Genomic DNA, 27,796 nt, shown 5'->3' with positions numbered 1-27,796 from the left:
TCTTCATCTGGAGAACCAAGGGCTTAGCTCTACTTCCAAGGTCCTTTCTGGGCTAAAATGCAAGGACTCGGAAAGTGCTCTGCACCTCCCAGCAGACTAACTTCCCTGAGGGCCAGGATGCTCTCATACACTTTCTGCCACAGTATCAGTGCCTCAGTCAGCAGCGATGGCTGCATGTTTTTATCTCCCCGCAAAGAATCTTCCTTATTCACAATAGGAAAAGCAGCTCCGCACCTCACCTTAATTCTTGTAGCCAGTGGGTTGGTGCAGTCATCAAAGCGGATGCAGTAGCCCACCTCGTGGCCCAGCACCGCACCCCTTTCCTCAGCCACTCTCCCTGCAACCTTTGGGAAGAAAGATCATGCTGAAAATAGAGACACAGAAATTACTGCCCAGAGCACATACTACGGAAAATCTAAAGGTCACTTATTTTTTAAATAATATGTTGAACACAGTGGGAAATGAGAAGAGAAGGGGCAGGTTATTAGAAAACTAGTGTGATAAACTTTGCAGCTATCAACTTTATGTATCTCACCTCATTCTATAACTGACTTGAGGCAACTTATAAGAATAAAAATGGAATCATGTAAATACGTTACAGATCAGGATCAAAGAAATTACAGACAAAATTCAAAAGATCAAAGTCAATGAGAAAATTTTTAAAACACAGATATGCCTAAGTTATTTAAGTTGAGCCACAAATTCAGCTCTAGATTTCCTGGTGGGTAAAGCAAAAAAAAAAAGAAATTTCAAGATTCACCCTATTCCTAAGCTTTCTTTAGCACACCAACTAAGGACAAATTTCCATGTCTTTACGCCTTGAAATAAAACAACTTCCACTGGACCATGAAGGCAAGGGAACAAGAACGATCAAATTCAATACTTGGCCATGTTCATTTCTCTTTGGAAGCGAAAGAATAACGTTTCCAGAGCAAGATCATCTAAAACAATCTGCAACAGTGTCCCAGCTACCAAAACTATTACAAGGGGAAATAGAGACAAGAATGCAGGTTGAAAACTTTTCAAAAGGCAGATGAGAAGATTAACAAAGGATCCAAGTTAATGTAATAAAGTAAAGTAGAAAACAAAATACATAATGTATTATGAAGACCATAAACTACAGATATATTTTTCACCTACCAATAGATGACAAATAAAAGGTGAGGGTAGGAAAGAGAAAAAAGAATCCAACCGCAAGATCTCCTACTACTCCAGAAGGCCATTCAAAGGCTATTAGCTTATTAATAGAAAATATCCGAAATACTGAAAAAACATAAAAGTGGAAGAACAATAATGCTTATAACTTAGTTTACCTTGAAAGAAAAGAGAGTTTAATGCTCATTATGTAAACTTATCTAACTAACAAAGAACCAAAGGGAAACAAAATTACGGAAGTTTCCTGGGGTCCCCACCCACCAACCAACCCCCATGCATGTCGTCTCCTCCTTTCACAGGCAAGGCAACCTCCCATGTAGTCCCTGCATCCTGACTTTGGAACATGAGCTGACACAGGAGGTGTCCTGAGGCAGAGCTTTCAGCTACAGCCATAGGGCCGCAGCAGCCCCAGGCTCCGGAGCCCAGAGGCTCCCTGCACGCAGCTCTGCGAGCCTAGCACACTGGGCATTATCTGACCATTGGTGTTTAGGAAACTGAAGAGCAGATGAGGATCAGAAGTGGTTCTGCCAGATGACTTGAAATTACAGATCTAAGAGGCCAAGACAGAATCAGTCATCGAGCAGCTGATGTACACCATTTAGTCTTTCAAAACATCTTATGAAACCAGAAATTCATCCTACACTGCTCTACCTCTGGAGGTTATAGCTCCCAATAACCAGGGTTTCACAGGGACAGTTTTGTTATTGTTTCAATTTCAACCCTACAGAACATTAAACTATAAATCTTGAAAAATGGTACAAACAGCGAATGTGTGCATAGAGATACTGGAGCTTATGGGCAAAACCAGCTCATAAGAATGAGCATAGGGTCGTCCCTGGTGGCGCAGTGGTTGAGAGTCCGCCTGCCAATGCAGGGGACACAGGTTCGTGCCCCAGTCCGGGAAGATCCCACATGGCGCAGAGCGGCTGGGCCTGTGAGCCATGGCCACTGGGCCTTGCGCGTCCGGAGCCTGTGCTCTGCAACGGGAGAGGCCACAACAGTGAGAGGCCCGCGTACCGCAAAAAAAAAAAAAAAAAAAAAGAATGAGCATAAATGAACCAACCTCTCCATAAAAATATAATCATTTTATGAAGCCAAACATATTTATTCTTATTATTTCACTATTTGTATACATTTGCTACAAAATGGATTTTAACTTCAAATTCCTTTTCAGAAATTTTATCATGTATGATCACACCACTGGACATTTGCAAGGCCATATTCTGCTGGCTCTTTAATAGATTTTTACCTCTACTGTTTAAGTTCTAGTCCCAATAACCTCATCAATTAGACTGGATAAACATATCTTTTTAATAGAAACAGATATAGGAAAAGGAGGTCAAAAGGAAAACCAGTCACCAATCACTGAGCACCTCCTAGGTGCAGGTGCTGTGCTCCAAGCTTTCACAAATTTTATCTCATTAAACATGTACACAGTCCGTGAGGTGGGCAATAGACCCTCTTTTTTACAAAGAAAGAAACTGAAATAAGACAGGCTTAGAGCTTGTCCTGAATCATAGATCAAGGTAGGGCCTGGTCGTGAAGTCAAACCCAGACTATGTGAGTCCAATGAACATACTCATTAAGGAACTGCCTCTCGCAGAGATCAGGCAATGGCTTGTGTAATCTGTTCTTAGGCTCTGAGACTGTTTTCAGATTTTAGTCTGCACACAAAGTACTTTCTGAGATGCAGCATTTCAAACTGGCCAGCTCTATTAATACTACACAGCTAATTTATATACTCTTTGTTCTTTAAGAGAAAGCATGTGGTTTCATGGAAATTATCCATGGCTACAAATTTGGAGGAAAAATGCAAATTGATTAAGAGCTGGGATTCCAAACCACAAACAGAAAAAACCGTTCAAATGTTTTAAGTAAGTGAATCATCTTTCATGACATAAAAGGTTATGTCTAACATTGCAATCTAGTTGCCAAACCGTTATCTCCATTTTTACACACACACAGAAGACTTGGGAAATGTTTATCAGTAATGTCTAACTTTGAAGACAATTAAAATGAACTTTGGGGAAAAAGAATTACACAATAATTAAAACTCAATAAGGAGTAAAAATATCTCAAGGAAATAGAATTAATTTCTTGTCCAGGTAGAGACGGCAAAATAAAGGCATCTTTGCCCCCATTTCCCTCTCAGAGCTAATTTAAAACAAAAAAATAAATAAATAAAACATATTATCAACCAAAACCTGCATCTCCAATGAAAGAAGGAAACTGGCACAAGCCCAAACAATAAACTAGGAAACACAGTTGCCAAATACTGTGAGGTCTGAATCTAGAAGAGAGGCCCAGGCCTCCTCACAACCAGAGCAGGCTGCTGGCTTCCTTAATGTGTCACCTCCTTAAAAGGCAGGGCTGACAAGCCTTGTATTAGGAAGACAAGAAGCAGTAGTGTGTTCAGACCCAGGAGACACAGGAAATGTCTCAGTGGAGACCCACTTTGACAGCAAAGAATCACAAAGGAGGGGGAGTTGAAGGAGAAGGCAGGCAACCCAACAGCAAGTATCAATCCCAAATCAGAGAGCCCAAAGAATCTTATCATGAGCTGCAGACCTCTCAAATCACTAAGGAGTGCTGGACCACATTCTCATCCTCATCCCCCACCAGCAAAGGACAATAAGAGATTTGGTGAGAGGCCAGACCAGAACAACCTCACAATTCTGCAGCTAGCAAATGAGCCCACTCAAAGATAAGTACTTATCATAAAAATACCAACACAGCCCACTGCATTAAAGCCAAGTAAGAAAGAAGGAAAGAAGGGAACATGAGCAAAAAAGCAGTTTAAAAAGGAAATTGCAAAAGTATTACCCAAAGAAACAGAAGTAGAATTCAGCCAAAGAAATCCAGTTTCAAAGAAATCACAAGCTTAAGCTAAAACAACTTAAAGAAGAGACAAAGTCAAAGCACAGTTGAGGAGAAACAAGGTCTCAAATGTACAGGTCAGAAACCAATCTGTGGACATCCCCCAAATCTCACAGCCTGAACATGCAAGAAGTTACGGAGAGGCTTTTCCCAAATATGCGAATAGCCCCCCAAATTTACACAATGCTACAAATGCTACAAAGCCAAAGGAGGTTCTCCACAGTACCAATAATAAAAAGCAAATCTAAATCACCCATGCTAGAGAAACATTAAATACTGCTCTACTCTCTCTGAAGGAAGATAATAGGAAATCGTTGTCAAGTGAAGAGGTGGTCAGTGGGGACAGAGCCAAAAATTGCAGGAAAAAAGATCTACAGAAATGTGTCAGCTAATTAATAAAAATACTATGTTATTTTCTGGATTTTTAAAAAATGTTTGTGGTATTATCAGCTTTTAAAATTTGTAATGTATTGTAATATCTCCACCCATTCTAAATATTCACTTCTCTAGCTAGTAAAGAAACAAAAAAGCATTCAAAGAAGTGATTATGACACCCAGATAAATATACAAAGGAATCAAAATAGAATAAATTTGACTAAAAACAATCATGAACATTGTGGACAGGCTTGAAGAAATATCACAAAACAAACTGGAAAACAGATGATTCCAGAGAGGGTGCTAAATACTAAAAAGAGACAAAGGGGATCTAATATACACTTAATTGGTGCTCTTAGAAAAGAGGAAAAAAATAAATGGAACAGAAAAGTGTGCCAAGAAATAATGGATGAAAACCTGCCTGATATAATGAGATTGCGCCTGAAGATTAAAAGTTCTTCCACATTTAATAAAAAATGAGACAGAACAATCAGCATCAAGATATATCCTGGTACAAAAACAAGCATGTTACAAGCATTCAAGCAGAAAAAGCAGGCCAGGAAGGTAGGGAGTGGAAAAACTCCACTGGACCTCAGACTATTTCTATACAGTGATCCTCCAGGCCAAAAGACAGTGGAGCAGTGTCTGCACAGCTCCTAGAGAGGATGAATCAAGAATTTTATATCAACAAAGACCACAATCAAACATTCTCAGGCATGTAAAATTCAGCCAATCAAGAAATAAAGTGAAATGAGCAATTCAAAGTTGGCAAAACCTTGGAAAATTATTAGTGATTATTAAACTAAAGTTAAATACCTGTGGGAGTTATGATTACAGAAAAGAATATTTATAAATCTTGAAATAAAAATTATAGCACTGCATTTATCACAAATGGAGGGAAGAACGGTAGAAAGAATCAGTGTGTTAATTTACTCTTGTGATAGGCAACTACCTATAACGTAGTTCCAAAAATAAGTAACACCCTAAAGCTTTTTGTAATCCTTTTTCTTAGTTTTCAAGCTTTAATAAATTCTCTTGTAGTGAAAAATTATTTATCCAAAGTTCAGTAATTACTCCTATTTCACTGCAGTTTCCTCTTTTGTTAAATTCAACAAAAGCAAATATATGGCTATGAACCCATTTTTATAAAATCATTTCTATCCATCCAGCCAACCATTCATTTTTAGGTGAACATAAAAGAGAAACTTGAAATGATGTTCACAAATGTTCAAACTGTTTTTGCTGGGTGGTGAGATTTGGGTTTTGGTTGTTTTTTTTTAATCACTTTTTTTGTTTTGACTTCTGTACTTTATTACTACATAAAAATTCATAATGTACAGGTATCAATTTTACAAAAATAATCATAGTTCTTTTTCAAATGAAGAATTAAATTCTTGAGGAGCTGCAAATCATATTCATTTGCAGCTTTTAGGAAACAAGGAAAAAGTCACTGAAATAGAAGACACAGAGTCTTTACAACAAAAGAGAAACTCACTGTAACAGCAGCCACTCTTCGGGGCTGGGTCACTCCCACCACTCTTCCTTCGGCTGTCCAGCCAGCTTCTGCGAGGTACTACAAATAAAATCACATTTCAGTATACAACTGACACCACTTCTCCAGAAACAATCTCCCCCAAGATGACCCTGGATTATGTTAAAATCACTGAGAAAAGAATTAACAGATGGTTCTTCTCCCAGCAGAGATTTAAAAAACTATTTTGCAAATGAGGCATCTGAGGTTTTGAAATGTTAGGTCATGTGCTTAATTAAGTTCACAACAGAAGTGATAATCAGAAGAACTAAGGCATAAATTCAACATTCTGACTCCCCAGTCTTACAAAATTTCCCCGTACTACAGCTGTCTCAAGGAATAAAAAAACCATCCACGGGTCACTCAGAACAGTGCTAAATCTGTAGAACAAAGAATTCTAAAGTGCACACAGAGACATGCAATAAATATCAACCACACAAAATACTTTAGTCAGAGTAAATAAAAATAATTAGATTTTTTAAACAAGACCAATAAAACAACATTGGTTATTGCAAAAAAAAAATCAGACTTTATATACATGTATATATCCCATTAGATTTTATTAGTATACATTAAATTTGATTATATTATCTGATTTATTTCTGTATTTATTTTCCACATATACTAATTTCTTATGTATTTATTTGATTATATGCTTTTTAAAATCCAAAATGGATAACAGGGGTTATCAGAGTTACCTGTTTTCATAATGTCTAAATTGTTTTACAATCAATATATATTACTTCTATAACAGAAAAAGATTTAAAATGCTGTTACATACATGTATCTGCTCATTTGTTCAAAAGAAATAAAGGAAGGACAAACTAGAAACTAAAGAGAATGGTTGACTACGGAGGATTGGTAGGAAAGGGGTGGAAAAAGGGAGGAATGAAAACATGGCAGCAGGGATGAAGAGGGAGGGGCAATGCTTTGAGTAGAGTTTTTTGTGTAGCTCTGACTCTCAGAACCACAATCATGTTGCACGTACTCTTCAAGTACCCAAATAAATACACAAAACCAACCAGGATGTGGAGGGAAACCAAAAGAAATGCAAACACTATCAAATGACCCTTTCTGTATTACAAATGAATAACTGATCACAGTGAAGGGGGTGGAGAAGAAAAGAACCAACCTAAGTAACTGAAAACAGTATCTTGACTGAAGGCCAGAGATGGAAAGAACTGTACCTAAGTGCTGTAATCTACTTAGTAAATGTTAGGGGTATGGGTTAGGAATTCTGAAGCTATTTTATGGGTCCTTTAGATGAGCCCTATGATGTGGGATTGGAATCAACGAAGTATCAGCATAAATTCATGGTTTTTAATATATATACAGATTGATACAGATATATAAGTGGGATTATGTAGGGATTTAGTATTCATATATATTTCCTAAATCTGCCCACTGAGACTTATAGCAATGACACCTCAGTAACAATGAGCACCCTAGCACCCAAATCTTGATTTTTAAACACCATTCTCCAATAAAAGGAACCAGGGCTCCTTGGAGAAGCGGTTGATCCCAAGGCTAGTGCAGGAAAAACATAAGACAAGCCTGACACTGTCTGCGTTATTAGAAAGTAAGGAAGTGTTCAAAAAAAATGAATGGAGGCTTTTAGAAAGAACACAGGACCCAAACTGAAGGAGCTCCTAATGACCAAATCTGGACCATTCTGACCAACAAAATAATGGTAGTATTGGATTTTAACCCATAGAATAAAATAAATATCCATGAATCCATACCGATACACATAAATAATTGAATAAATAAATAAGTGAGGGAGAAAGAACAGTTCATCCTTACAGAAGATTCCATTTAATAAATGTAAAAGGAAATAGGAATAGAGAAAATCCTTCATGAGAGAAACACCTGAGTAACTGCTGCAGATAAGATCTACGGAGGGATGCTAAAATTAGTAGGTGATAGTTTGAAAAGCAGATTATTTGCAGTCTAAAAATATCTCCTCCAAGATATTTATCAACTACAAAGGGAAAGACAGTAACTTTACAGATGAAACCTGGCACCTTAACAAAGTGATCAAATTATCCTCACCAGTGGTAAGACCACCATGTCAACCCTCTTGATACAATGCACTAAGAAGGACACATCATTTCTATGGGATTCTTGCCAAAAATGCATCAGCTCATTCTAGTCATGAGAAAACGTCACACGAACCCAAACTGAGGGACATTCTGTAAAATAAATGCCTGGTACTCTTCAAAAATGTCAAGGTCATAAAAGATGAAGAAAGAATGGGGAACTTTCATAGACTGGAGGAGACCAGGGAGAAGGATCCTGGATCTTCTGAGAAGGAACTTTGGTGGGGGAACTGATGAGCTTTGAATAAGATCTGTAGTCTGATTACTGGTATTGTTATTGTCCTGCTTTTGATTACTGTAGTAAGGGAAGTGGGGTAAGGGGTCTAAGGGAATTCTGTATTATTTTTGCAACTTTCCTGTTAGTCGAAAATTAGCTAAAAATAATAATTTAAAAAATGCCTGTAAGGAACAGAGTGTTTTAGATAATGTAGGTTTTTGCTATCAAATCTGTGAAATTTCTCTCTTGCACTGAATACATACACAAAATACTACCAACCACCCCAATCAACACAAATTCAGAAACAGAACTACAAGAATAATGGCTAAGATTCACCGAGTACATCACTAAGTGCCAGGAACTGTCTGGTATGCATAACCCCATTTAATCCTCACAACAAATCCAATGCGGAAGGTAATAGCATCATCAGCAATTTAGAGATAAGGAAACAAAGAGGTCATATGCTTTGTCCGAGGACACAGGTAAAAATCCAAGAGCTAGGATTCAAGCTCAGCAAACCAAAGCCATATAACCAGGACACAGTTCTACCATCCAAAATAAAACACACACACTCTCGTAGTCAATCTCTTAGTACTAGTGTTAGGGGAAAGAAAAACAATTTGCATAATAATAAATCTGTCCATGAAGCCAGGCTCTCAATACACCTGGGATTTAGACTTCTGCCTGCTTATGGTTGCTTACAGGTGAAAATTTAAAGATGCTGCAAAAGCAGGTATAGTGTTGACATCAAGAGTCAGTGGATGTGGCTCCCCTGGTGGCACAGTGGTTAAGAATCTGCCTGCCAATGCCGGGGACACGGGTTCGATCCCTGGTCCGGGAAGATCCTACATGCCACGGAGCAACTAAGCCCGTGCACCACAACTACCAAGCCTGCGCTCTAGAGCCTGTGAGCCACAACTACTGAGCCTGTGCTCTAGAGCCTGCGAGCCACAACTACTGAGCCTGCGTGCTACAACTACTGCAGCCCGCGCGCGCCAAGAGCCTGTGCTCCGCAACAAGAGAAGCCACCGCAATGAGAAGCCCGCGCACCACAACGAAGAGTAGCCCCTGCTCGCCGCAACTAGAGAAAGCCCGCGTGCAGCAGTGAAGACCCAACGTAGCCAAAAATAAATAAATAAAATAAATTTTTTTAAAAAAAATCTGTATTAAAAAAGGAAAGAAAAACCTACAAGGACTCTTATCCCTGACCACTTAAATATCATTCTTCACTTAAGAGCTTCAAGTTGAAGCTCTTAAGACACACTTTGACTTCACCCTATCTTTCCACTCTTGATCTTACCTGTCCACTCTGTTGAGCCGCAAGCACTTCTCCACCCCAGTATCTCTAACCACAATATTCACTGGATGAGGACATCTTCCCAGCCAACTCCCACTGATCATTCAAGTTCTATTTCTTTGTCTTTTTTTTCTTTTTAATATTTTTTCCCCAATTTCAAATGTCATTTCTTTTATGAGGCCTTTCCTGATCCTTCTTTCCACTTCTATCCACACCAGATAAAATTTTGTCCTGTAAGAGAGGTTTCTTCCATAGCACTGCGTAATTCTGTAACAGTCAATCTTTATTCACAACTATAGCAGCATCCATCTTACACCACCTCTTCAACTGCAATTATTTGAGGACAAAAACTATGCATTACACTTCTTCAAATGAGTTCCCATTGTTCCTTTCAGAGTATGGCTATTCTATTATTATTTTAGAATTATAATAAATTGAAGATGACCGTTACTTCTTCTAATCAAAGAAATTAAAAGTTTAATAAAAGTTCAAAAGTTTAATAAAAAACATCTAGTTGGGTTGACTATTTCCTCTCTGAGAGGAGATCTTAAAAATGCAAAAAAATGGTAAAGAGAGTTCTCAAGTTACAAAATCCTTCCAATCAAATCTAAGTATAAAGACACATTTAAATGTACTCACTTGTGGAATCTGCGTGCTTTTCCCACATCCTGTTTCTCCAACAATCACCACTGTTTGATAGTTTTCTATCAAGTACAGTATATGATTCCTAAGCTGAAAAAATATAACCAAACATTGTAAATAGACATACATTTTCTCAAAAGACCTAAACAAAGATATTTAAACATTATGAAATGAGCTGTTTGCCAAAGGGAAGGAAATTTTAAAAAGAACTATCAAAATATATTTCTAATATACATCAAAATACATTGCAGGTACTGTTAGTGTCAGTACAAGGTGATACAACTGCAACTGAGTGTAATAACTTATCAAAATATATAACGCACATACCCTTTGATTCAAGATTTCCACTTATAAGAAGTTAGACTACAGACATGCTAATACATGTGAACAAAGATGTATGTACAAGCATACTCACTGCGTATTGTTTATAAGAGCCAAAAATTCAAACAGCCTAAATGTTCATCAACAGGGGAGTGGTTACACAGCTGTGAAACACTTCAATAATGGAATAATACACAGTTGTTAAAAAGAACAAATGTCTATTTGTACTGATGTGGAATGGTTAATGAGGTCTGCTATGGTAAGAAAGCAAAGTGCAGGACAGTGTGAATGATACACTACTATTTGTGTTTTTAAAGAAAGGGTAGGGACTTGCCTCGTGGTGCAATGGTTAAGAATCTGCCTGCTGGTTCAGGGGCCACGGGTTCAAGCCCTGGTCCGGGAAGATCCCATGCTGCGGGGCAACTGGGCCCGCACGTCACAACTACTGAGCCTGCGCGCTAGAGCCTGCAAGCCACAACTACTGAGCCAGCATGCCACAGCTACTGAAGCCTGCCAGCCTGGAGCCCGTGCTCCGCAACAAGAGAAGCCACCACAATGAGGAGCACGCACACCGCAATGAAGAGTAGCCCCTGCTCGCCGCAACTAGAAAAAGCCCACGCGCAGCAACTAAGACCCAATGCAGCCAAAAATAAATAAATTTTTTAAAAAAAGAAGAAGAAAGGGTAAATACATATATGCTTCTTTATGTATAAGCTACTTTGAGGAAAAACAAAAGAAACTGGTAACTATACTGTCTCCAGTGAGCAGAAGAAAGTGGCCAGGGAGCAGGGGTATGAAGGAGACCTTTGAATTTTGTTCAACATGCATGTATTACTTAATTTAATTTTTTTTCATTTATTAACTTGTGAAAACAAAAAGAATATGCTTTCGTCTCTACCTCTAAGGCCAAGTTCACAATAAAGCAAGCATAGGTTACATCTATATTTCTATTGGGCCTTCCTTAATCCATTCAGTAGGAGCAGAAACACTGATTTGGCCACTGAAAAGTCACAGATAATTCCAAGATCCCATGTACTTAGCTTCATAATGTATTTCTGTACCCACATTTGATTACAGACACACCTGATGATCTGGAAAGTCATAAAGGTATTCCATAAATTCCTGGTTTGGAATGAAGTAAAAACCTGCCGAATTCTCCCACTCTGATCACTGCTCAGCTCATCTGACTCCACACCAACAATGTGTTTGGTGAAGACTGGGAGAGATAGATGCTGCCTTCCTGGCTAAATAAGGTATTGACTGTTTGGGGGTTTGAATTTAGCATTATTTAGGGTCTAAATATGTAGTTCTCAAATCTCAGTGTAAAAATCTTTTAGGATATTTGCTAAAAATGAACATTCCTAGCCCTACCCTCAGGGTTTTTGATTCAGTAGGGCTAGGGTGAAGCCCAGGAATCTGCATTTCTACAAACACCTAAAGGAGATTCTGCTGCAGGTACTCTGGGACTCGTCTAGATGCTTTCCTGTCGATTGCTTGGACTCTGTGCTTTCTCTTGTTTGGGGCATAGAAAGGGGAAAGGTTTGGGTTCTTCACAGATATTTTGTAAATGATATTTTGTAAATCCATCTGCTGGATGGATGGTTGAATGGATGGATGGATGGGTGGGTGTTCAAGGAAAACTTGACAGAAAATTTGAATACAGAGAGAGACACACATGGTATTCCAGGAAAGGGAAATGACATAAGTAAAGGAAAGAAGATGGAAATAGGCAAACTATATGAACTCTATTCGAGGTGTGCTAGAAAAAGCCCACAAAAGGCTCCAGGTTTCACTTGGAAATGAATTACAATAGGTGTAGTTAGGGCCGCACTGTGAAAGCCTTGAACGTAGAGCTAGCATCTGGACTTTAGCCGGGAGGCAGTACATGCTGTAAGTGTTCCGAGAAAACTGGGCAGCAATATACAAGATTGATAGAAGCATGAGGAAACTGAAGGCATTAACTCATTCTTCATGTGCTAAATACAAAGCACTGCAAGTGGAGATTCCAACGTGTGACATTCGAGAGAGATGACAAAACTATTTCCAGTTTAGAGACTGGGAGAATGACGGTACCACCGACAGGCACAGGCAGGGAAATCAAGGAGAGCTGGTGCAGAGGACCAGACTGAGCTTCAGTGAGGTTGAGTTTAAGGAAGTAAGAGGACAACCTTGCACAGCAGTGTTCAGGGCCCAAAGAGAACGCCAGCCTACAGGAGGTAGCCAAGGGGAAGGCTGCCTTGAAATGGCACTGCGGTAAAGGGGGGCGAGCCTTTGATTTACTGCTGCTTTAGTTTCAACTTCTATTTTTAAACCTATTTTCACTGGGACTTCCCTGGCGGTCCAGTGGTTAAGACTTCGCCTTCCGATGCAGGGGGTGCAGGTTTGATCCCTGGTCAGGGAGCTAAGATCCCACATGCCTCAAAACATAAAACAGAAGGAATATTGTAACAAATTCAATAAAGACTTTAAAAATGGTCCATATCAAATAAAATCTTTAAAAAAATTTAAAAAAGGAATTTTCACTTTTAGTTTTAATGGGGGCAGCAGTGGTGAATGGGTAACTTTTTATCCTTTTGGTCTCCTAGCTTTATCTTTAACATTTTATGAGATTGTAACTACGCTTAAGCTCTGCTTTGATTTTTATCAATAACTTACACGCATTTTCTTACCATTTTAATTTCAATATGTTATTAATACCTTCTTGCTTTCTTTTTTTTAATGTTATTTCATTTATTATAAGTACAATTGGAGGATGAAGAAGAGTCAAGAAAATTAAATACTCAGTAAACAATAATTATCCTTGTACTTCCAACGTTTACTACATGTCAGATATCTTACTAAATGCTCTATGTGGCTTACCTCATCTGGTCCTCATAACAATCCTATGAGGAAGGTACCATTAGTCCCATATGACAGGTAAGTAAACAGAAGCTCAGGCAGTGAAGCAAGGCCACACAGCACACAAATGATGAAGCCTGGATTTGAACTCTGAAGTCTAGCTCGAGTCCAGACACTTCATCACAGCTCAAACTGTGCCCCTCAATGGTGAACCTATAATCTTATCTCCTGAGGGTCAAACTGGTTTACATTCACACATAATGGATGAGGTTAATCACCTGCAGAAGAAACCCAGCAACTATCAGTACAGGAGTAACTAAAACATTTGGGGCCACAGAAAAATCTGATCGAGGTGACTTGGCGAAATTCAGAAGGCGGCTGTTTCATATCCATTTGGAGAAAGAACGTATTAATAGAAGAGGCATTATTAGCACAGTCTAGACAAAAAAACTCCCTAAGTGCAAGGACTTGGGCAGCTTTCACCCAACAGTGTCCGGAAGAAAGAGAGACACAGGTGCTGGTGGTCCCACTTACTCGGGTCATTCCAGAGACATCACACAAGACAGGGAGAGTTCATCACCCTTCATCAGAGGCTACAGGAAATAAATATCCTTCAACTATATCTAAACCGTCTTTGGCTCTGAGCCCACTTCCTGATTACAATTTGGCTTCCCACGTGGACTTGGCAACGGGGAGAAAAGTATCTGTACTGGAGAACCACGGCTCACTGTAAACGAATATATTCTTAATTCTAGTTTACACTTTGGTCTCTTATGAGTATATGTCCATTTCATGAGATTAATAAAATCACATGTCTGGATGTGCACATGGTATGTAATAACCATACCAAAATCCCATCACTATCTCAGTGGGAGTTAATCTCTTCAACAGAAACAACCTCCTATTTCTAATTAATCTTGGGTAAAGAAATATGCCTTTAAAAAGAAAGCTAAAATTGGCCACATGTTGGTAATTTGTTGAAGATGGATGCATGAGTTCGCTGTGCTGTTTTCTCTACTTTTCTGTATGTTTGAACTTGTCCGTAACTGAAAGCAAAGAGGGGAAAAAAGAATGTCATTTCATTTCTTCCAGTTTTTCCAATATGTAAGATCTAACCAAAAACAACTGTAAGGACTTTCCAGACTTATAAAGTTAACTAACACACATATTTTGAACAGACGATCCCTTCAGATAAGGGTATCTCTGAGCTCGCTGTGTTCTACAGGATCATTAAGAGTAAGAGGACATTATTCACTTCAGTGCCAAGTATAAAGCTACTGCAGGGGACTTCCCTGCTGGTGCAGTGGTTGAGAATCTGCCTGCCAATGCAGGGGACATGGGTTCGATCCCTGGTCCAGGAAGATCCCACATGCCATGGAGCAACTAAGCCCGTGTGCCACAATTACTGAAGCCTGTGCGCCTAGAGCCCATGCTCCACAACAAGAGAAGCCACCACAAAGAGAAGCCCACGCACCGCAATGAAGAGTAGCCCCCGCTTGCCACAACTAGAGAAAGCCTGCGCACAGCAACGAAGACCCAACCCAGCCAAAAAAATTAATTAATTAAAAAAAAAAAAAAAAAGCTAATGCAGGCTGCTTCAGGCCAACAACTGAACATACTTATTTAATGTACCTTGAACACCGGCAGCTTCTGCCTCTGCTGCTCTATAGAAAGGGCAGCATAAGGATTGTAAACAACAGTCGTCGCAGAGTTTTCAGCTAGACTTTGTCTCTCTTCAGAGATGCTGACACCTGGTCCCTCTGTACCTGCAACAGAAATGTTTTTTTCAGATTCTCTGATATAAGGAACAGAAAAATTGCGTGAAAGTTACAAATTCAAAGATGAAGATATACAACAGAAGCACCACATTTTAATCTCAAACTACCAAAAGGTATTAAACTGTAATTTCAGGAAAGCATCTAGAAAGGCACCTACGAGACTACAGAAGAGCCTCACTGCGGTGTCAAGAACAAAGGAGATGGCAGACCTACTGGGCTCCAAATTGGCCACACGCAACTGTACATTATAGAGGACAATGTATTGAGTTCTGGCCACCATGCTGCTATTATTACCAAACTCTTAACAAAAGTGGCAGAAACCTAGTGGGAATTAGCTGAGGCAAACGATGAATCCTATCACCGTAGGATGGCAACAAGGTTCAGGGCCAACGGGCACCGACCGGGGACTCAAATGCTGCCTGGCCTTTTTCCTTCTCTCTGCCCCTCTTGACAAGCTCCTTTCAGTCCCTGGGGCTGGCTTCTCTACAGGAGCTGGAATTAGGCTGCTTCCAGGGCCAGAGCTCAGGCTCACAGTTCCTCCACCACTCACTCACTCACTCACCAGCAAGGATGGACGTGCCAGAGATACAGCAGCGAACACTACAGATGCCGGCCTTACCCTGGTGCAGCTTACTTTCTTCTCTTATTCATCCTCTCAAAGAAACATAACTTAGTGCATAAAGTGGTAATGGAGAAAGACCCAGTGAGGGGCACCAGGAGTCCCAGGTGTGTGTTGTCTGTTTGGGAGATGAGGAAGGCTCTTTTTCTCCCAGCTTAGGGCCACTGCCCAACCTGATCCAATCAACTACGGCCCTGGAGTGGGGTACAATAAGTGGCAGCGCCTATCTGAATCACAGAATTGCAGTGGTTGGTTGGGAAGTGCTGGGCCAAGAAGCCACTGTGCTGAGCAGATTAAACACCAGATACCCACAGTGGCTTCTTGGTAAAAACAAAGAAAAACTGGGCCTCAGGGTGGTGAAGAATAGGGAAGCCAAATCCCCCCATGAAAAGTTGTTCAACGTACAACTTTTAGCCTGAAAAGGATTTTTAGCCTGAAAAGGAAAATGCCTTAGAAGGAACATGGCTTCAATTTTTATCATCAGCCTCTGTAACTCTTCACACCAAATTGTTCGTGCAGCCCAAGACAAAACTCAGAGTAATAAGTAAATGACACAGGGTTCAGAATTCAACTCAACATGAGGAAGTTATCTCTAAAAGTTAGACTTGTTCAGTACAGGGGTATGCCACCTTTGTGAATCAATAACGACCCCCGCCAGAAGTTCACAGCCCTCTGTTAGGGGTGCTACAGGGATAATTACCCAATACTATCACCTCCCGGGTTTTCTGAACTCAGAATCTGTGATGCTATGTGAAAGTACAGAGGCTTTGTGATAAGAATATTTAGCCCAGTGATTTATTTTTACATTTTTGAGGGGTCCCAGATCCCTTCGACAACCTAATAAAGGCTGTAAACTCCATCTCCTGAAAAATACACCAGAATGTAATTTATCAGAACACAAAATGCTGGAGGTCCAGAGACACCCTAGAGCTAAATTTAGAATCACTGCTGTAGATCTCTGATTCCTTTTCCTTTAGTTTCTAGGAACATAGCTGTGTTCCAGAGGTCCAAGGTTGCCAAAAATCAGGTAAGTGGGGCACTGCTCTATTGTTTTGCCAAAATGTTGACTTTCCTTTCAACAAGATAAAAGATAGAACAGGACCTGGAATAAAGCCTGTGCTCAAAGAGGTGAGTTTCCTTTCCTTTCTACCCTTATTATTACTACCTCTGATTAACGCCTTGTAATCTTCACCGATGAAAACTAGAGCAAAGAAATAGCTTATCCTCATCAGCTCTGCTTTTGTCCTGAATTCCCTCGTTTTCCAAACATTTTAAACCTTTACAGCATGTCTAGAATCTTTTATTTATTTTTTTATAATTTTTTTTTAGTTTATATTTATTTTTGGCTGCACTGGGTCTTGGTTGCTGTGCGCAGGCTTTCTCTAGTTGTGGCGAGCGGGGGCTACTCTTCATCGCGGTGCGCGGGCTTCAGTAGTTGTGGCTCACAAGCTCTAGAGCGCAGGCTCAGTAGTTGTGGCGCGTGGGCTTAGTTGCTCCGCGGCATGTGGGATCTTTGCAGACCAGGGCTCGAACCCGTGTCCCCTGCATTGGCAGATGGATTCTTAACCACTGTGCCACCAGGGAAACCCCTACAGCATGTCTAGAATCTTTTAACATTGCTCCCGCAACGTCTCTTACTTCCTCCCACACCAAGGTTTAATCCACCCAGGTGTCTTCCTGACTACCCCATCCCTCCTGTCTCTAACCTACAGCCAAGTTCACCTCAGTACATTCAGTTATGAGGCCTTTTACTAGAACAGCTACTGTCAATCAATGAGGAGCATGTCTCCTCCACACAAAAGACTTCATTCAACCAAACCAGGCCTGCTTCCCCACTATATACACATCCCACGGCCCATTCTGGCTGCCTATGGTTTGTTTTTTCCCTTGGGAACATTCTCAGTGCTTAAGCAAGTAACAAGTTTGTAATTCCCGTAAACCATTTCCCCATCTATAAAACAAGGCTGATAAAAGCACCGCCCCCCACCAATCCAGCAGTCCCTCTAACCAAATTTTTCAGTTTGAGTGGTGACCCAGTAATGGGTTAGGAAACTCATGTAGTGGGTCATGGCTAGCACTTTTTAAAGATGAACTAGAAATTGAATAGAAAGTATCAGAGGGCACCCCAAGAAGCAATATTGTTTTTGTACAACTCTTTTTAGTTACGTGTGTGTGCATGTGCACGCACATACATGTGCATGCGTGCTGAATCACAACACAATACATTATGTGTACCCATGCTGGGTCACAACTGGTCACAACCTGATCTTACTGTAGATCAGGTCAAAAAATCTTCAAAGCTGTTGCTATAAAGCGTTTGCCAGGCACACTGTCAAACATTGATTTTATCATTAAATATTTGTTGAATAAAGGAAGGAAAATGGCCAGGCCCTTCTGATCCACTTGTACTAGCAAATCAAGTCAAACTTTTTTCTACAAAAACCTCAGGCAGCTCATACAAAGATCTTAAGGCAGAGATCACAAACTGGTAGAGATCACAAACTAATTACTCAAGGACCCCAAATATGTCACTGTTAAAATGTCTGAAATCATTCATTTAAAACATGTAAAAATTTCCCATTCTAACCTGGATATTTGAGCCCATATGACACCAATTGGGTGGAACCATCTACAGCTTCCTGCTTTAGATAGCATGTGTACCCTTCAGTGTAATCAATGCTGTACACGTATCAGTGTACACACGCTCTAGTTTGCCACAGTTCCCACCACTCCCTATTATTTCCACCCAGCACCTTCACTTATTTCGATTGTCCCAGAGGCCCCCTGTAGCTACCTGAGCTTGTGACTCCCAGCCTATAGGACATATTCATCTAGCCTTATACCCAGTCTCACTCACTTCCCTGACCTTCACCGTGTATTTCCCACATCCTATTTTCATACTTTCAACTTCAGTTTCCTAATCTGTATAATGAGAGTAATACCTCCATCACAAGATATTGTGACCAGGACTTCCCTGGTGGCGCAGTGGTTGAGAATCTGCCTGCCAATGCAGGGGACACGGGTTCAATCCCTGGTCCGGGAAGATCCCACATGCCGTGGAGCAACTAAGCCCATGTGCTACTGAGCATGCACTCTAGGGCCCACGAGACACAGCTACTGAAGCCCACACACCTAGAGCCCGTGCTCCACAACAAGAGAAGCCACCACAATGAGAACCCATCCACCGCAACGAAAAGTAGCCCCCGCTCACTGCAACTAGAGGAAGCCCACACACAGCAACGAAGACCCAACACAGCCAAAAATAAACAATAAAAAAAAATTTTTTTTCCAGATATTGTTACCTCTTAATAAGATGACGTTAAGTAAAAGTGACTAGCACAAAGGGCCCAGTAAGTGTGCACTAAATCCATTCCCATCTCAGTGAATGACAACAGTTTACCTAGAACAGTCGTTCCCAAACTTTGATGCACACTTGAATTACCTGGGGATCTTTAAAAAATACTGATGCCTGATTCCTAGCGCCTCCGGACTTCTGATTTATTACCATGGGGTATGACTGAACAGCAGGAGTTTTAAAAGCTTCCCAAGTGATTCAGCTATACAGCAAAATTTGAGAACCACTTACCAAGATAGTCACTGAACCCAGAAATCTGAGTCATTACCGACTTTACCTTCCCCCACATCTGCCTCTCAAATCTCTCCCATAAGGTCCCTCCCTACTGCTCACATGCCAGGATTGAGGTTTTCAATATCCCTTCTCGATTTTAGTAGCACCTTCTCTTAAGGGTGTCCCTGACTCTAATTTCCTCCCCCAAGCATTCTGCTCACCAAGGCCAGAGTTATCTTCCAAAAATAAACCTCATTGTGTTACCTCCTGCTTAAGAAGAGTGAAACCCAAATTCTTTAACTTGCGTGGAGACTTCTCACAATGAGGCCCCTACTCACCTTTCTGGCTTCATCTCCTACTACGCCCTGCCACTAAACACCACGCTGCTCAATTATTTTGGTGTGTTGGACACTGCTGAGGTTCCATCCCACTTTGCCTTTGTCCACGCCACACCCTTTAGAGCTCCATTCTCCTACCTCTCTGCAGAACAAAGCCTCATTTGTGCTTCAACGTTCACCTCAAAAATACCACTGTCTTGATGCAGTATTTCTTATCCACACATTCAAACTTTCCCCTTCTTCTATACTTCCAAGTAATTATAATAGTTAATATGTATCTAGTGCTAAGAGCTTCATGTGTATTCTCATTTAATCCTCAAAACAATCCTTTGGGTAGGTGTCATTCCCAATTTACAGATGGGGTAACCGTGATTTTCCCAAATCACCAAGTTAGTAAATGGTAGTCAGTATGGTCTCTACAGTCTGACCCTAGCAGAGCTCATCTTCCTTACCACCGCCTTTTTCTGCCTCACTTTAAAATCTCTTAAAGAGGATATCCGAGCTTCCCTGGTGGCGCAGTGGTTGAGAGTCTGCCTGCTGATGCAGGGGACACGGGGTCGTGCCCCGGTCCGGGAAGATCCCACATGCCGCGGAACGCCTGGGTCTGTGAGCCATGGCCGCTGGGCCTGCGCGTCCGGAGCCTGTGCTCCACAACGGGAGAGGCCACAACAGTAAGAGGCCCATGTACCACAAAAAAAAAAAGAAAGAGGATATCCAATTTCATATTATAATTGAGAGAGAGAGAGTATAAATCTTGAGAGCAGAGCCCTAGTCATCCGTATTTGTCTCCTAACCACAAGGCGAGGTGTTCAGTAAGTATAACTTCAGTGAATGAACTAAATAATGGAATAGAACTCTTAGAATAATCCCATGTTCTTTAACCAAAAGAGTAGCTGATCTGATTTTCAACAATTTATTTAGGTCTTTATTGTACTTAACACTTTGACATGTTATTAAAGGCTTGAATAAATAAAATAGAGGATATCTCATTATCTAATGGGATCTTAGCTTTGGCTGCAAATAAAACTCAGGATCGATAACTGGCTGATGACTTAAATGCTGAATCATAAAATTATCATTAGGGGACAAGCTACAGATTTTAAAAAAAAGAATTAACACAAACCTTGCTTAGGTTTATGTTCATCATCACTGATAGGCACGTTCAAAATTTCTGGGAACCACTCTAAATACCCTTTAAAAGCTTCCCTTATATTACCTTCTCTGTCTTACTTCATTTTTGCTGCAATATACAATACTGTGCACATCCAGACCTGCGGAGGTGCAAGTGGTGGGAAAAAAACAAGCCGGTAACCCTTTAAGAAACTTTTGTTTTTCACAGGAAACTGATTGTAAGAGGAGGAAGGGTCTGGCACGTAAACATTCAATAAAATCCTGACTAATGAGTAAATTCAAACAAGACAAGCAAATCATTTTGCGGCTGAGAATGGTGTTAGCCTGCAAGAGGGGGAGTGGGTGACAGCCAATACCAAGGGGGGTGTTCAATTTCTGGCAGACACGTGGGGCGGACAGAAACCCAAAAACAGACTAAACTACTTTCCCTTTTAATGATCACATCAAACAATGCGTCGTGCTCGTTATTCCAGCCCACAGATGTCACTATTCTCCCCATCTCACAGGTAAGAAGGCTAAGGCTAAAAAGGGTTAAAAGACTTGCCCAAAGGAACTCTGCTACTCTACAGCAGAGCCGAGAATTAGAACCCAGGCAGTCTGATTTCCTAACATGAACTCCTAAACCCCGAGCAGCAGCCCCTGTCCGGCCCCAGCGTAGCCCCAGGGCGGTAACAGGACACGCGTGGGCGCTTTAGCGTTTCCCCATCGCACGGGTTGGGCAAGACAGGCATCAGGAGTGAGGAAAATGAGGCCTGTGGAGGCTGAGAGACTGGAACGAGGTCACACGGTGATCTTGTGCCCCGGCTGGGGGCGGATCCCTGAATCCCTCGGGACCACTGTGGCGCCTAAGCCGCGGAGCCCACCAGCTCGGAGGCAATGGTGGCCAGCTCGCTGAGGTCAGGCCTGCGAGCAGGGCCGCAGGCGCCAGGACGCCGGCCGCGGGGCCAAGACCGAAGTCCAGCTGCCGCATCTGCCCAGCGTTCCGCCAAGGGCCTTACCAGGTCTCCAGAACTTCACCGGTCCCACGGGCGCAGCCATGCTGAGGTGAAAGGTCCCGAGGAAGGCTCCACCCCCTCCTTTGCGCACGAGGCCCCGAAGGGGCCGCGGGGCGTGGCCCGCGAGAAGCCCGGGCGCTGGAGGTTCCGCGGTGTTACCGCCACGCCCCCGTGACCACCGCCCCCTCCGAGCCACGTAACGTGCGTTTCAGATCTGCCGCGGGGCCCATGTGACTCGACCCGCCATATTGTACAAAAGGGCGCACTTCTCCGCCTCTGTAGCGTGAGGGACCAGGGTTTTAAGTGGCCTCCCTAAGAGCATGGCCTTCCTTGGGTGGCGGCCGCACATCTCGGAAAGGGTGAGCTTTGGGAAGGGACCGCTGGCACGAGAGTTTGTCGCCGCCTGCGTCACTCTGTGGGCAAGGAGGCAGTGTATCCCAAATGAATGTTACGTTACAAGCTATCACGGCTGTACTATTTCTTTTTTTTTTTTTCAAGAGTTGTCATATGCAATAAGTAACTAATATGCAAGAGTAACAGCACAGCCTTAAGGGGCAGAATTAGAACCAGAGGGTGGCAACATATTTCGGAGCTGTCTCCAGCAGTAAGTGTTCTAGCTCTGCAGGTGCGTGAGCGAGCATAGGCTGCAGACTACCTCTCAGGGCACTGGAGGCAGGATTCAAGCTATGTTTGCAGAGTTAGAATAAATGTTGTCATTTTCAAACTTGAGACACTTTTATACTTACTAAATTTATTTACTTTTGGCTGCGTTGGGTCTTTGTTTGCTGCGCGCGGGCTTTCTCTAGTTGTGGCGAGCGGGGGCTACTCTTCGTTGAGGTACGCGGGCTTCTCATTGTGGTGGCTTCTCGTTGCGGAGCACGGGCTCTAGGTGCGCAGGCTTCAGTAGTTGTGGCTCACGGGCTTAGCTGCTCCGCGGCATGTGGGATCTTCCCGGACCAGGGCTCGAACCCATGTTACGTGCATTGGCAGGCGGATCCTTAAGCACTGCGCCACCAGCGAAGCCCTGTACTATTTCTTTTAGTCTCCAGATTTTCAGATTGGAGGATAATAGTAACTACCCTGAGGGTTTTCTAGTTCAGTAGATATTGGGCGCCTACTGTGCGCCCAGGTACTGCAGTTCCAGTCTCTTCTTTCATGGAGCTTCTGTCCAAGGCGGCGGGGTGTGGGGGGGACGATGTCGTGGGAGTAAATGAGTAAATGCTCGATGAACAGTAGTGTTTATTATTAACAGTAAATAAAACAGTGGAAACAGTATGCAAGTCTTTAGGGACCTTGAGAGTAACGCTGAAAAGGGGAAGGGGGAATGGATTGAAATAAGAAAACTTAGAAATGGGTAGATTTGTTAGGCTAGGACACTAGCCCAATGTTTCCTCCAGTTTGACTACTCATGATTCAAATGCTTGTGAAAAATACAGATTCTAGACCCCAATCAATCCCGAATCAGAATTTCCAGGGGCATGGCCTGGGAACCTGCATTTCAAGCCACTCCACAGATGATTCCAGCAACCAGTTTGAGAAAGATTCTGCTAATCCAAATGAGAGCTAATAAGTTCAAGTAATAGGAAAGGTGTAATGGATAGGAATCTAACTGGAAGGAAGTGAGAGGCTTCAGAATCTATGCGCTTTAGAGCTGTGAAGAAAATTCTGCATTCTTTTGAGAGAAATGGCACAGTCGTGGAAAGATCAAGGTCTTTGGAGACAAGTAGACATGATTTGGAATCCTAACTTTGCCATTTCCTAGCTCCAGGCTGTCATCCAATCTAAGTTGTAAAATGAGGTTTAAAAAGGTTGTATTAAATGAGAGAACATGTACAGCCTTACTGTGTAAGACACAACAGGCATTCAGTGTTAGCTCCTGATAACTCAAATAGAGCAAATCCACCAGGGGAAAAATTAGACTTTACATACATACACCCATTTCCAAATATCCCTTTTGATTTCGTTCCATAATAATGAAAATAGGGTTCACTATTTTCAGTGATAATCACTGTGCCTAGAATTCTCCATCAATCCTTTAATATCCTTCTGAGAGTCAGCTCTAAGAAGACTTCTCTAAATTCATGATCCAACTTAAGTATTCTCCCTCTGCAGATCTGTGTGCTCACTTTTATGATTTAACACTTATTAGCTGAACTGTAGTTAATCTGCCTGCACTATTACACTGGGAGCTTCGTGAGAACAAGCATCATGTTATATTCTTATTAGAGCCCAATAATAAAGTGACTATTGAGTAATGTATACATGAACACCATGCTTTATACTTAATTTTAATTCTTAATGACATTGATTCTTCCTTGTTTTATTTTTGTCTGATTTTCACTAAGGGCCCAAGTGTACAAAACAGGGTTTATACATAAACACAAGGGAAAATGAAATAAATGCCACTTTTTACGATTCCTGTATTTTATAAATTACTCTATGACTTATATGAAGACTTCCTGTTTACAAAGAGATAGTATAGTAGACATGCCCAAATTACTGGATCATAATCTTAAAGCTGGAGGAGACTTTGTCTAGTCTAAATTCTCTGTTTTATAGAAGAAAAAACTGAGACCCATGGAGGTTAAAAGGACTTCATCAGAATCAATGAGGTAATTTAATATCAGAACTGAAACCAGAATTCAGGCTTTCAAATTCCCAGGCCAGTGGTTTTCAACCACGTGGACCATTTAAAACCGTTAGAGCTTAGCTCTTCTCAATGAGAATTAGTTCTCCCTCAGAAAGTTCTGAGCCCAGCGGTCTTGGATGGATTGTTTTGCTTTCAAAGACTTCTACTAGGGAAAAACGCCTAAGTAATAACCTAGATGTTGATGCTGTGGTTTTATTGCCACAAACTAGGAATGGTCTCAATGGACTACCTTACCTTTCCTAATTAAATATTTTCGGAAAGAATGGCCTAAAATAACTACTCTAAAAATTAAAACCATTATTTCTTGAGATGGCATCCAGAATTTATTTAGCTCATTGCCAACAATTACATGAAAGTTTGATCATTGTATTACATTTTGCAACTTCCAAATGATAGATTTTCCACAAAGATACCCCTCAAAATGTTCCATAGGTACATTTTAGAAATTTTTCTCCGCCTATGGTGGTTAACTGGTACTTTCTGCTTTGAAGTATTTCCCATCCAACCGTCTTGGCCATGTTTAGGAGGCATAGGATTTAGGAGTTTTCATCTTTGTACCAGTTAAGGCTTTTATGTAACAAGTAGTAAAAAACCCAATCCATTCTCTCATAGGCAAAAATAGCTCATGTAATCTAAAAAGTCCAAGTAGTTCTGATTTGAGACACAGCTGCATTGGGACACATAGGACATAATCAGGGCTTGCTTCTGATCATAACATTCTGCCTTCTGCTGACCCAGGTGTCACATAGTAACCAGGTGGCCATGTCAACTCATGTCACATCCTCTCAGCATCAAACCTCTTTCCAGAAATTCCCGGCAAAAGTATCTGGCTGGCCACATAGCCATCCCTGAATCAATCACTAGGGCCAGGGAATATGGCGTACTGACTAGCTTAAACCTGGGTCATACACTCCTCCCCAAATCAGGTGTGCTCAGCTTCACCAGAACCACATGGACTCAGAGCTGGAAACAGAATGGTTCCTCAGAGGGATTTCTGAGAGTGAGATTATCAGAGGTCGAATGAATGAAGCAAAAATAATACGTAGCCATCCATGTATTCATGTACAGTATATCCCCTACATACGAACCTTCAAGTTGCAAACTTTCAAAGATGCGAACATGCGTTCACATATCCAATCTAAGTTAGTTCACGTGTCTGGCATACATTGTCAAGTGCATGCATCCTCTACAAGAGGTTGTGCCTTGGTGTACTTCACAGTACTGTTGCTGTGCAACCCGAGGAGCTTACTAATGAAGACCTGATGGAATTGGAGGCCCAGAGAAAAGGACGAAGAGAGACAAGAGGAAGAAGAAGTAACAAGAACCGAAGAGATTCACGACGCAGGAAATGGCAAGGGGATTTTCTTTATTTGAGAAGGCACTGTTAGTTTTTGAGGCACAGGACCCGAACATAGAACAGTACACAAAGGTTGCAGCAGCCGTTCAGAATGCAATACAGTGCTACCGTGTCATCAATGACAAGAAAAAAAGAGCTACTACCGAGACATCACTGGATCGTTTTTTCAAGAGGGTAAATAGAACTGAATCCAGCAAGGAACAACCTGTGCCATCAGCGTCAGGCGTGAGTGAAATGGCAGCTCGCCCTCCGTCTCCTATTGCTGACGATCCTTCAGCTCTACCATCTCCCACCTCCTCTCCCTCCTCCAGTCAGTAACTCTTCTTGGCTGTTCACTCAATGCCAGCCCAGCGCCTATATGCCAGCTGTTGTACCATACTACCGTACTTTTCAAGGTACAGTACTGTAAGATTAAAAATGTTTTTTAATGTATTATTTCTGTGAAAAATATTATAAACCTATTACAGTATTGTACTATATAGCCGATTGTGTTAGTTGGGTACCTAGGCTAACTCGGTTGGACTTACAAATTGGACTTACGAACGCGCTCTAGGAATGGAACTCGTTCGTATGTAGGGGACTTACTCTTAACTCTAGAACTCTTGGCTTCCTAAGAAAAATCCTAACTGCCCTTGGGTCTCCTCCATGAAGCCAGATCAGAGAGCGCTAGCTATCCCCCAGCCTGAAAAGAGGTAGTTCTTTGCAGAATTGCCTTTCCTGAATTGTACTACACGGGGATTTTCCACTGCATCTAAGGTGTAGCCCTTGGCAACTTGTAACATATGTAAACTTGTCTGGTTTGTTCACTTGCTTACAAATGATCGGGTTCACACAAGTATTAGCATAAGCAAAAGTGTTTACTCAGCTCCAAGGATTTGGGTACAGAGGTGTGGAGAATCCACTAGAAGAGACTCAGCTAAATACCAGGGGGGTCTCTATGATGTTGCCTGAGGAATTTTGCCCATCTATGGAACTGGACAAGTTGTGGAGGGCAAGGTCAGCCAGGTGCTTCCTAGATAGGATGACTGTATGCTTGCTTTATTGTTCAAATTGGGATGCTTCGGAGAATGAAAGCAGGGAGTTCACGGGCATAAACTGGACCTCTGCCAGGCAAACTGGGGTATATTTCCAGGTCGTGTGGCACCAGGGAACCTAGAATAACAATGCCTCTGTGAACATACTCAACATAAGGTATGTATTCCATGCTCACGGAATACATTCAACTCCTTTATAGCTTTAGACAACCGCCCTTGTGGGGTCTGGTGTTTGGGCACACCCCAGAACATGTCATTGTGTTTATTATCTGAACACTTCACAGTATCATTTTTATGAGAATCCTTGTGAGAAATTCTTACCTGATCGTATTGTTCTTCCTGTACCTGGAGTTACTTTAGTCTTATGGACACTGTGGATGGTGGATCTGACCAGTTTTCTCTTTCTGCCTTGGCTACTGAGAAGCTTAAAGTGTGTGGCCTGCCCAAAGTGAGTGTGTAGGTCATGGTGGCATGCACTGATAGCCTCCTTCCTGATTCTTTTTTTCATCCCCGCCCTCTGGTTTCCTTCACGTAACTTTTCACTTATGTGATCTTGTACCTTAGGTTTTCTTGTTAGTTGCTTGAAGTCCCATAAGTAAAAAACAGATACTCCCCAACCCAAAGGCCCACAGAGGTGGGGTGGCCATCTTTTCAGTTGACTCCTTCAGTTTTTCAAGCATGTCGACCCTGCCATCTGATTGGCTTGAACTGCAAACTGTACGGCTCTCTAATTCAAACAACTCATCAGGGAGAAAATAATGAGACAGCAGAGTCTGAACACTGACTATTTGACAATATTGAGAAATTTTTATCAAAGTTGTTTAGGTGTGATGGAGGTATTGTGGTTATGTTTTTTTATCTTTCAGACGTATATACTGAAATATTTACAGCCAAGTCTGTAATGGCCAAGTCTGACATTAAACAGATATGGACATATAATTCTCTCCCAGGGAGGGGCAACAAATTTTTTTTTT

At 41.6% G+C, this 27,796-nt stretch overlaps 1 protein-coding gene across 1 annotated transcript in view; it reads right to left on the bottom strand.

The window, feature by feature from the left end:
• Window positions 1-21,916, bottom strand: part of DHX35 (DEAH-box helicase 35) — a 70,757-nt gene extending 48,841 nt beyond the window's left edge. The window contains exons 1-5 of the mRNA XM_030830599.3: window positions 21,785-21,916; window positions 14,985-15,118; window positions 10,191-10,283; window positions 5,903-5,980; window positions 240-344 (exon numbers count right to left, since the gene is read on the bottom strand). Of these exons, the coding sequence (XP_030686459.1) occupies window positions 240-344; window positions 5,903-5,980; window positions 10,191-10,283; window positions 14,985-15,118; window positions 21,785-21,824 (450 nt within the window). The 5' untranslated portion in view covers window positions 21,825-21,916. The remainder of the gene's footprint in view (window positions 1-239; window positions 345-5,902; window positions 5,981-10,190; window positions 10,284-14,984; window positions 15,119-21,784) is intronic.
• Window positions 21,917-27,796: the final 5,880 nt, after the last annotated feature.

The sequence above is a fragment of the Globicephala melas genome, chromosome 15, assembly GCF_963455315.2.
Source record: "Globicephala melas chromosome 15, mGloMel1.2, whole genome shotgun sequence".
In the NCBI taxonomy this organism is placed as follows: domain Eukaryota; kingdom Metazoa; phylum Chordata; class Mammalia; order Artiodactyla; family Delphinidae; genus Globicephala; species Globicephala melas.
The sequence above is the reverse complement of the archived record's forward strand: the minus strand, read 5'-3'. Positions and strand labels throughout refer to the sequence as shown.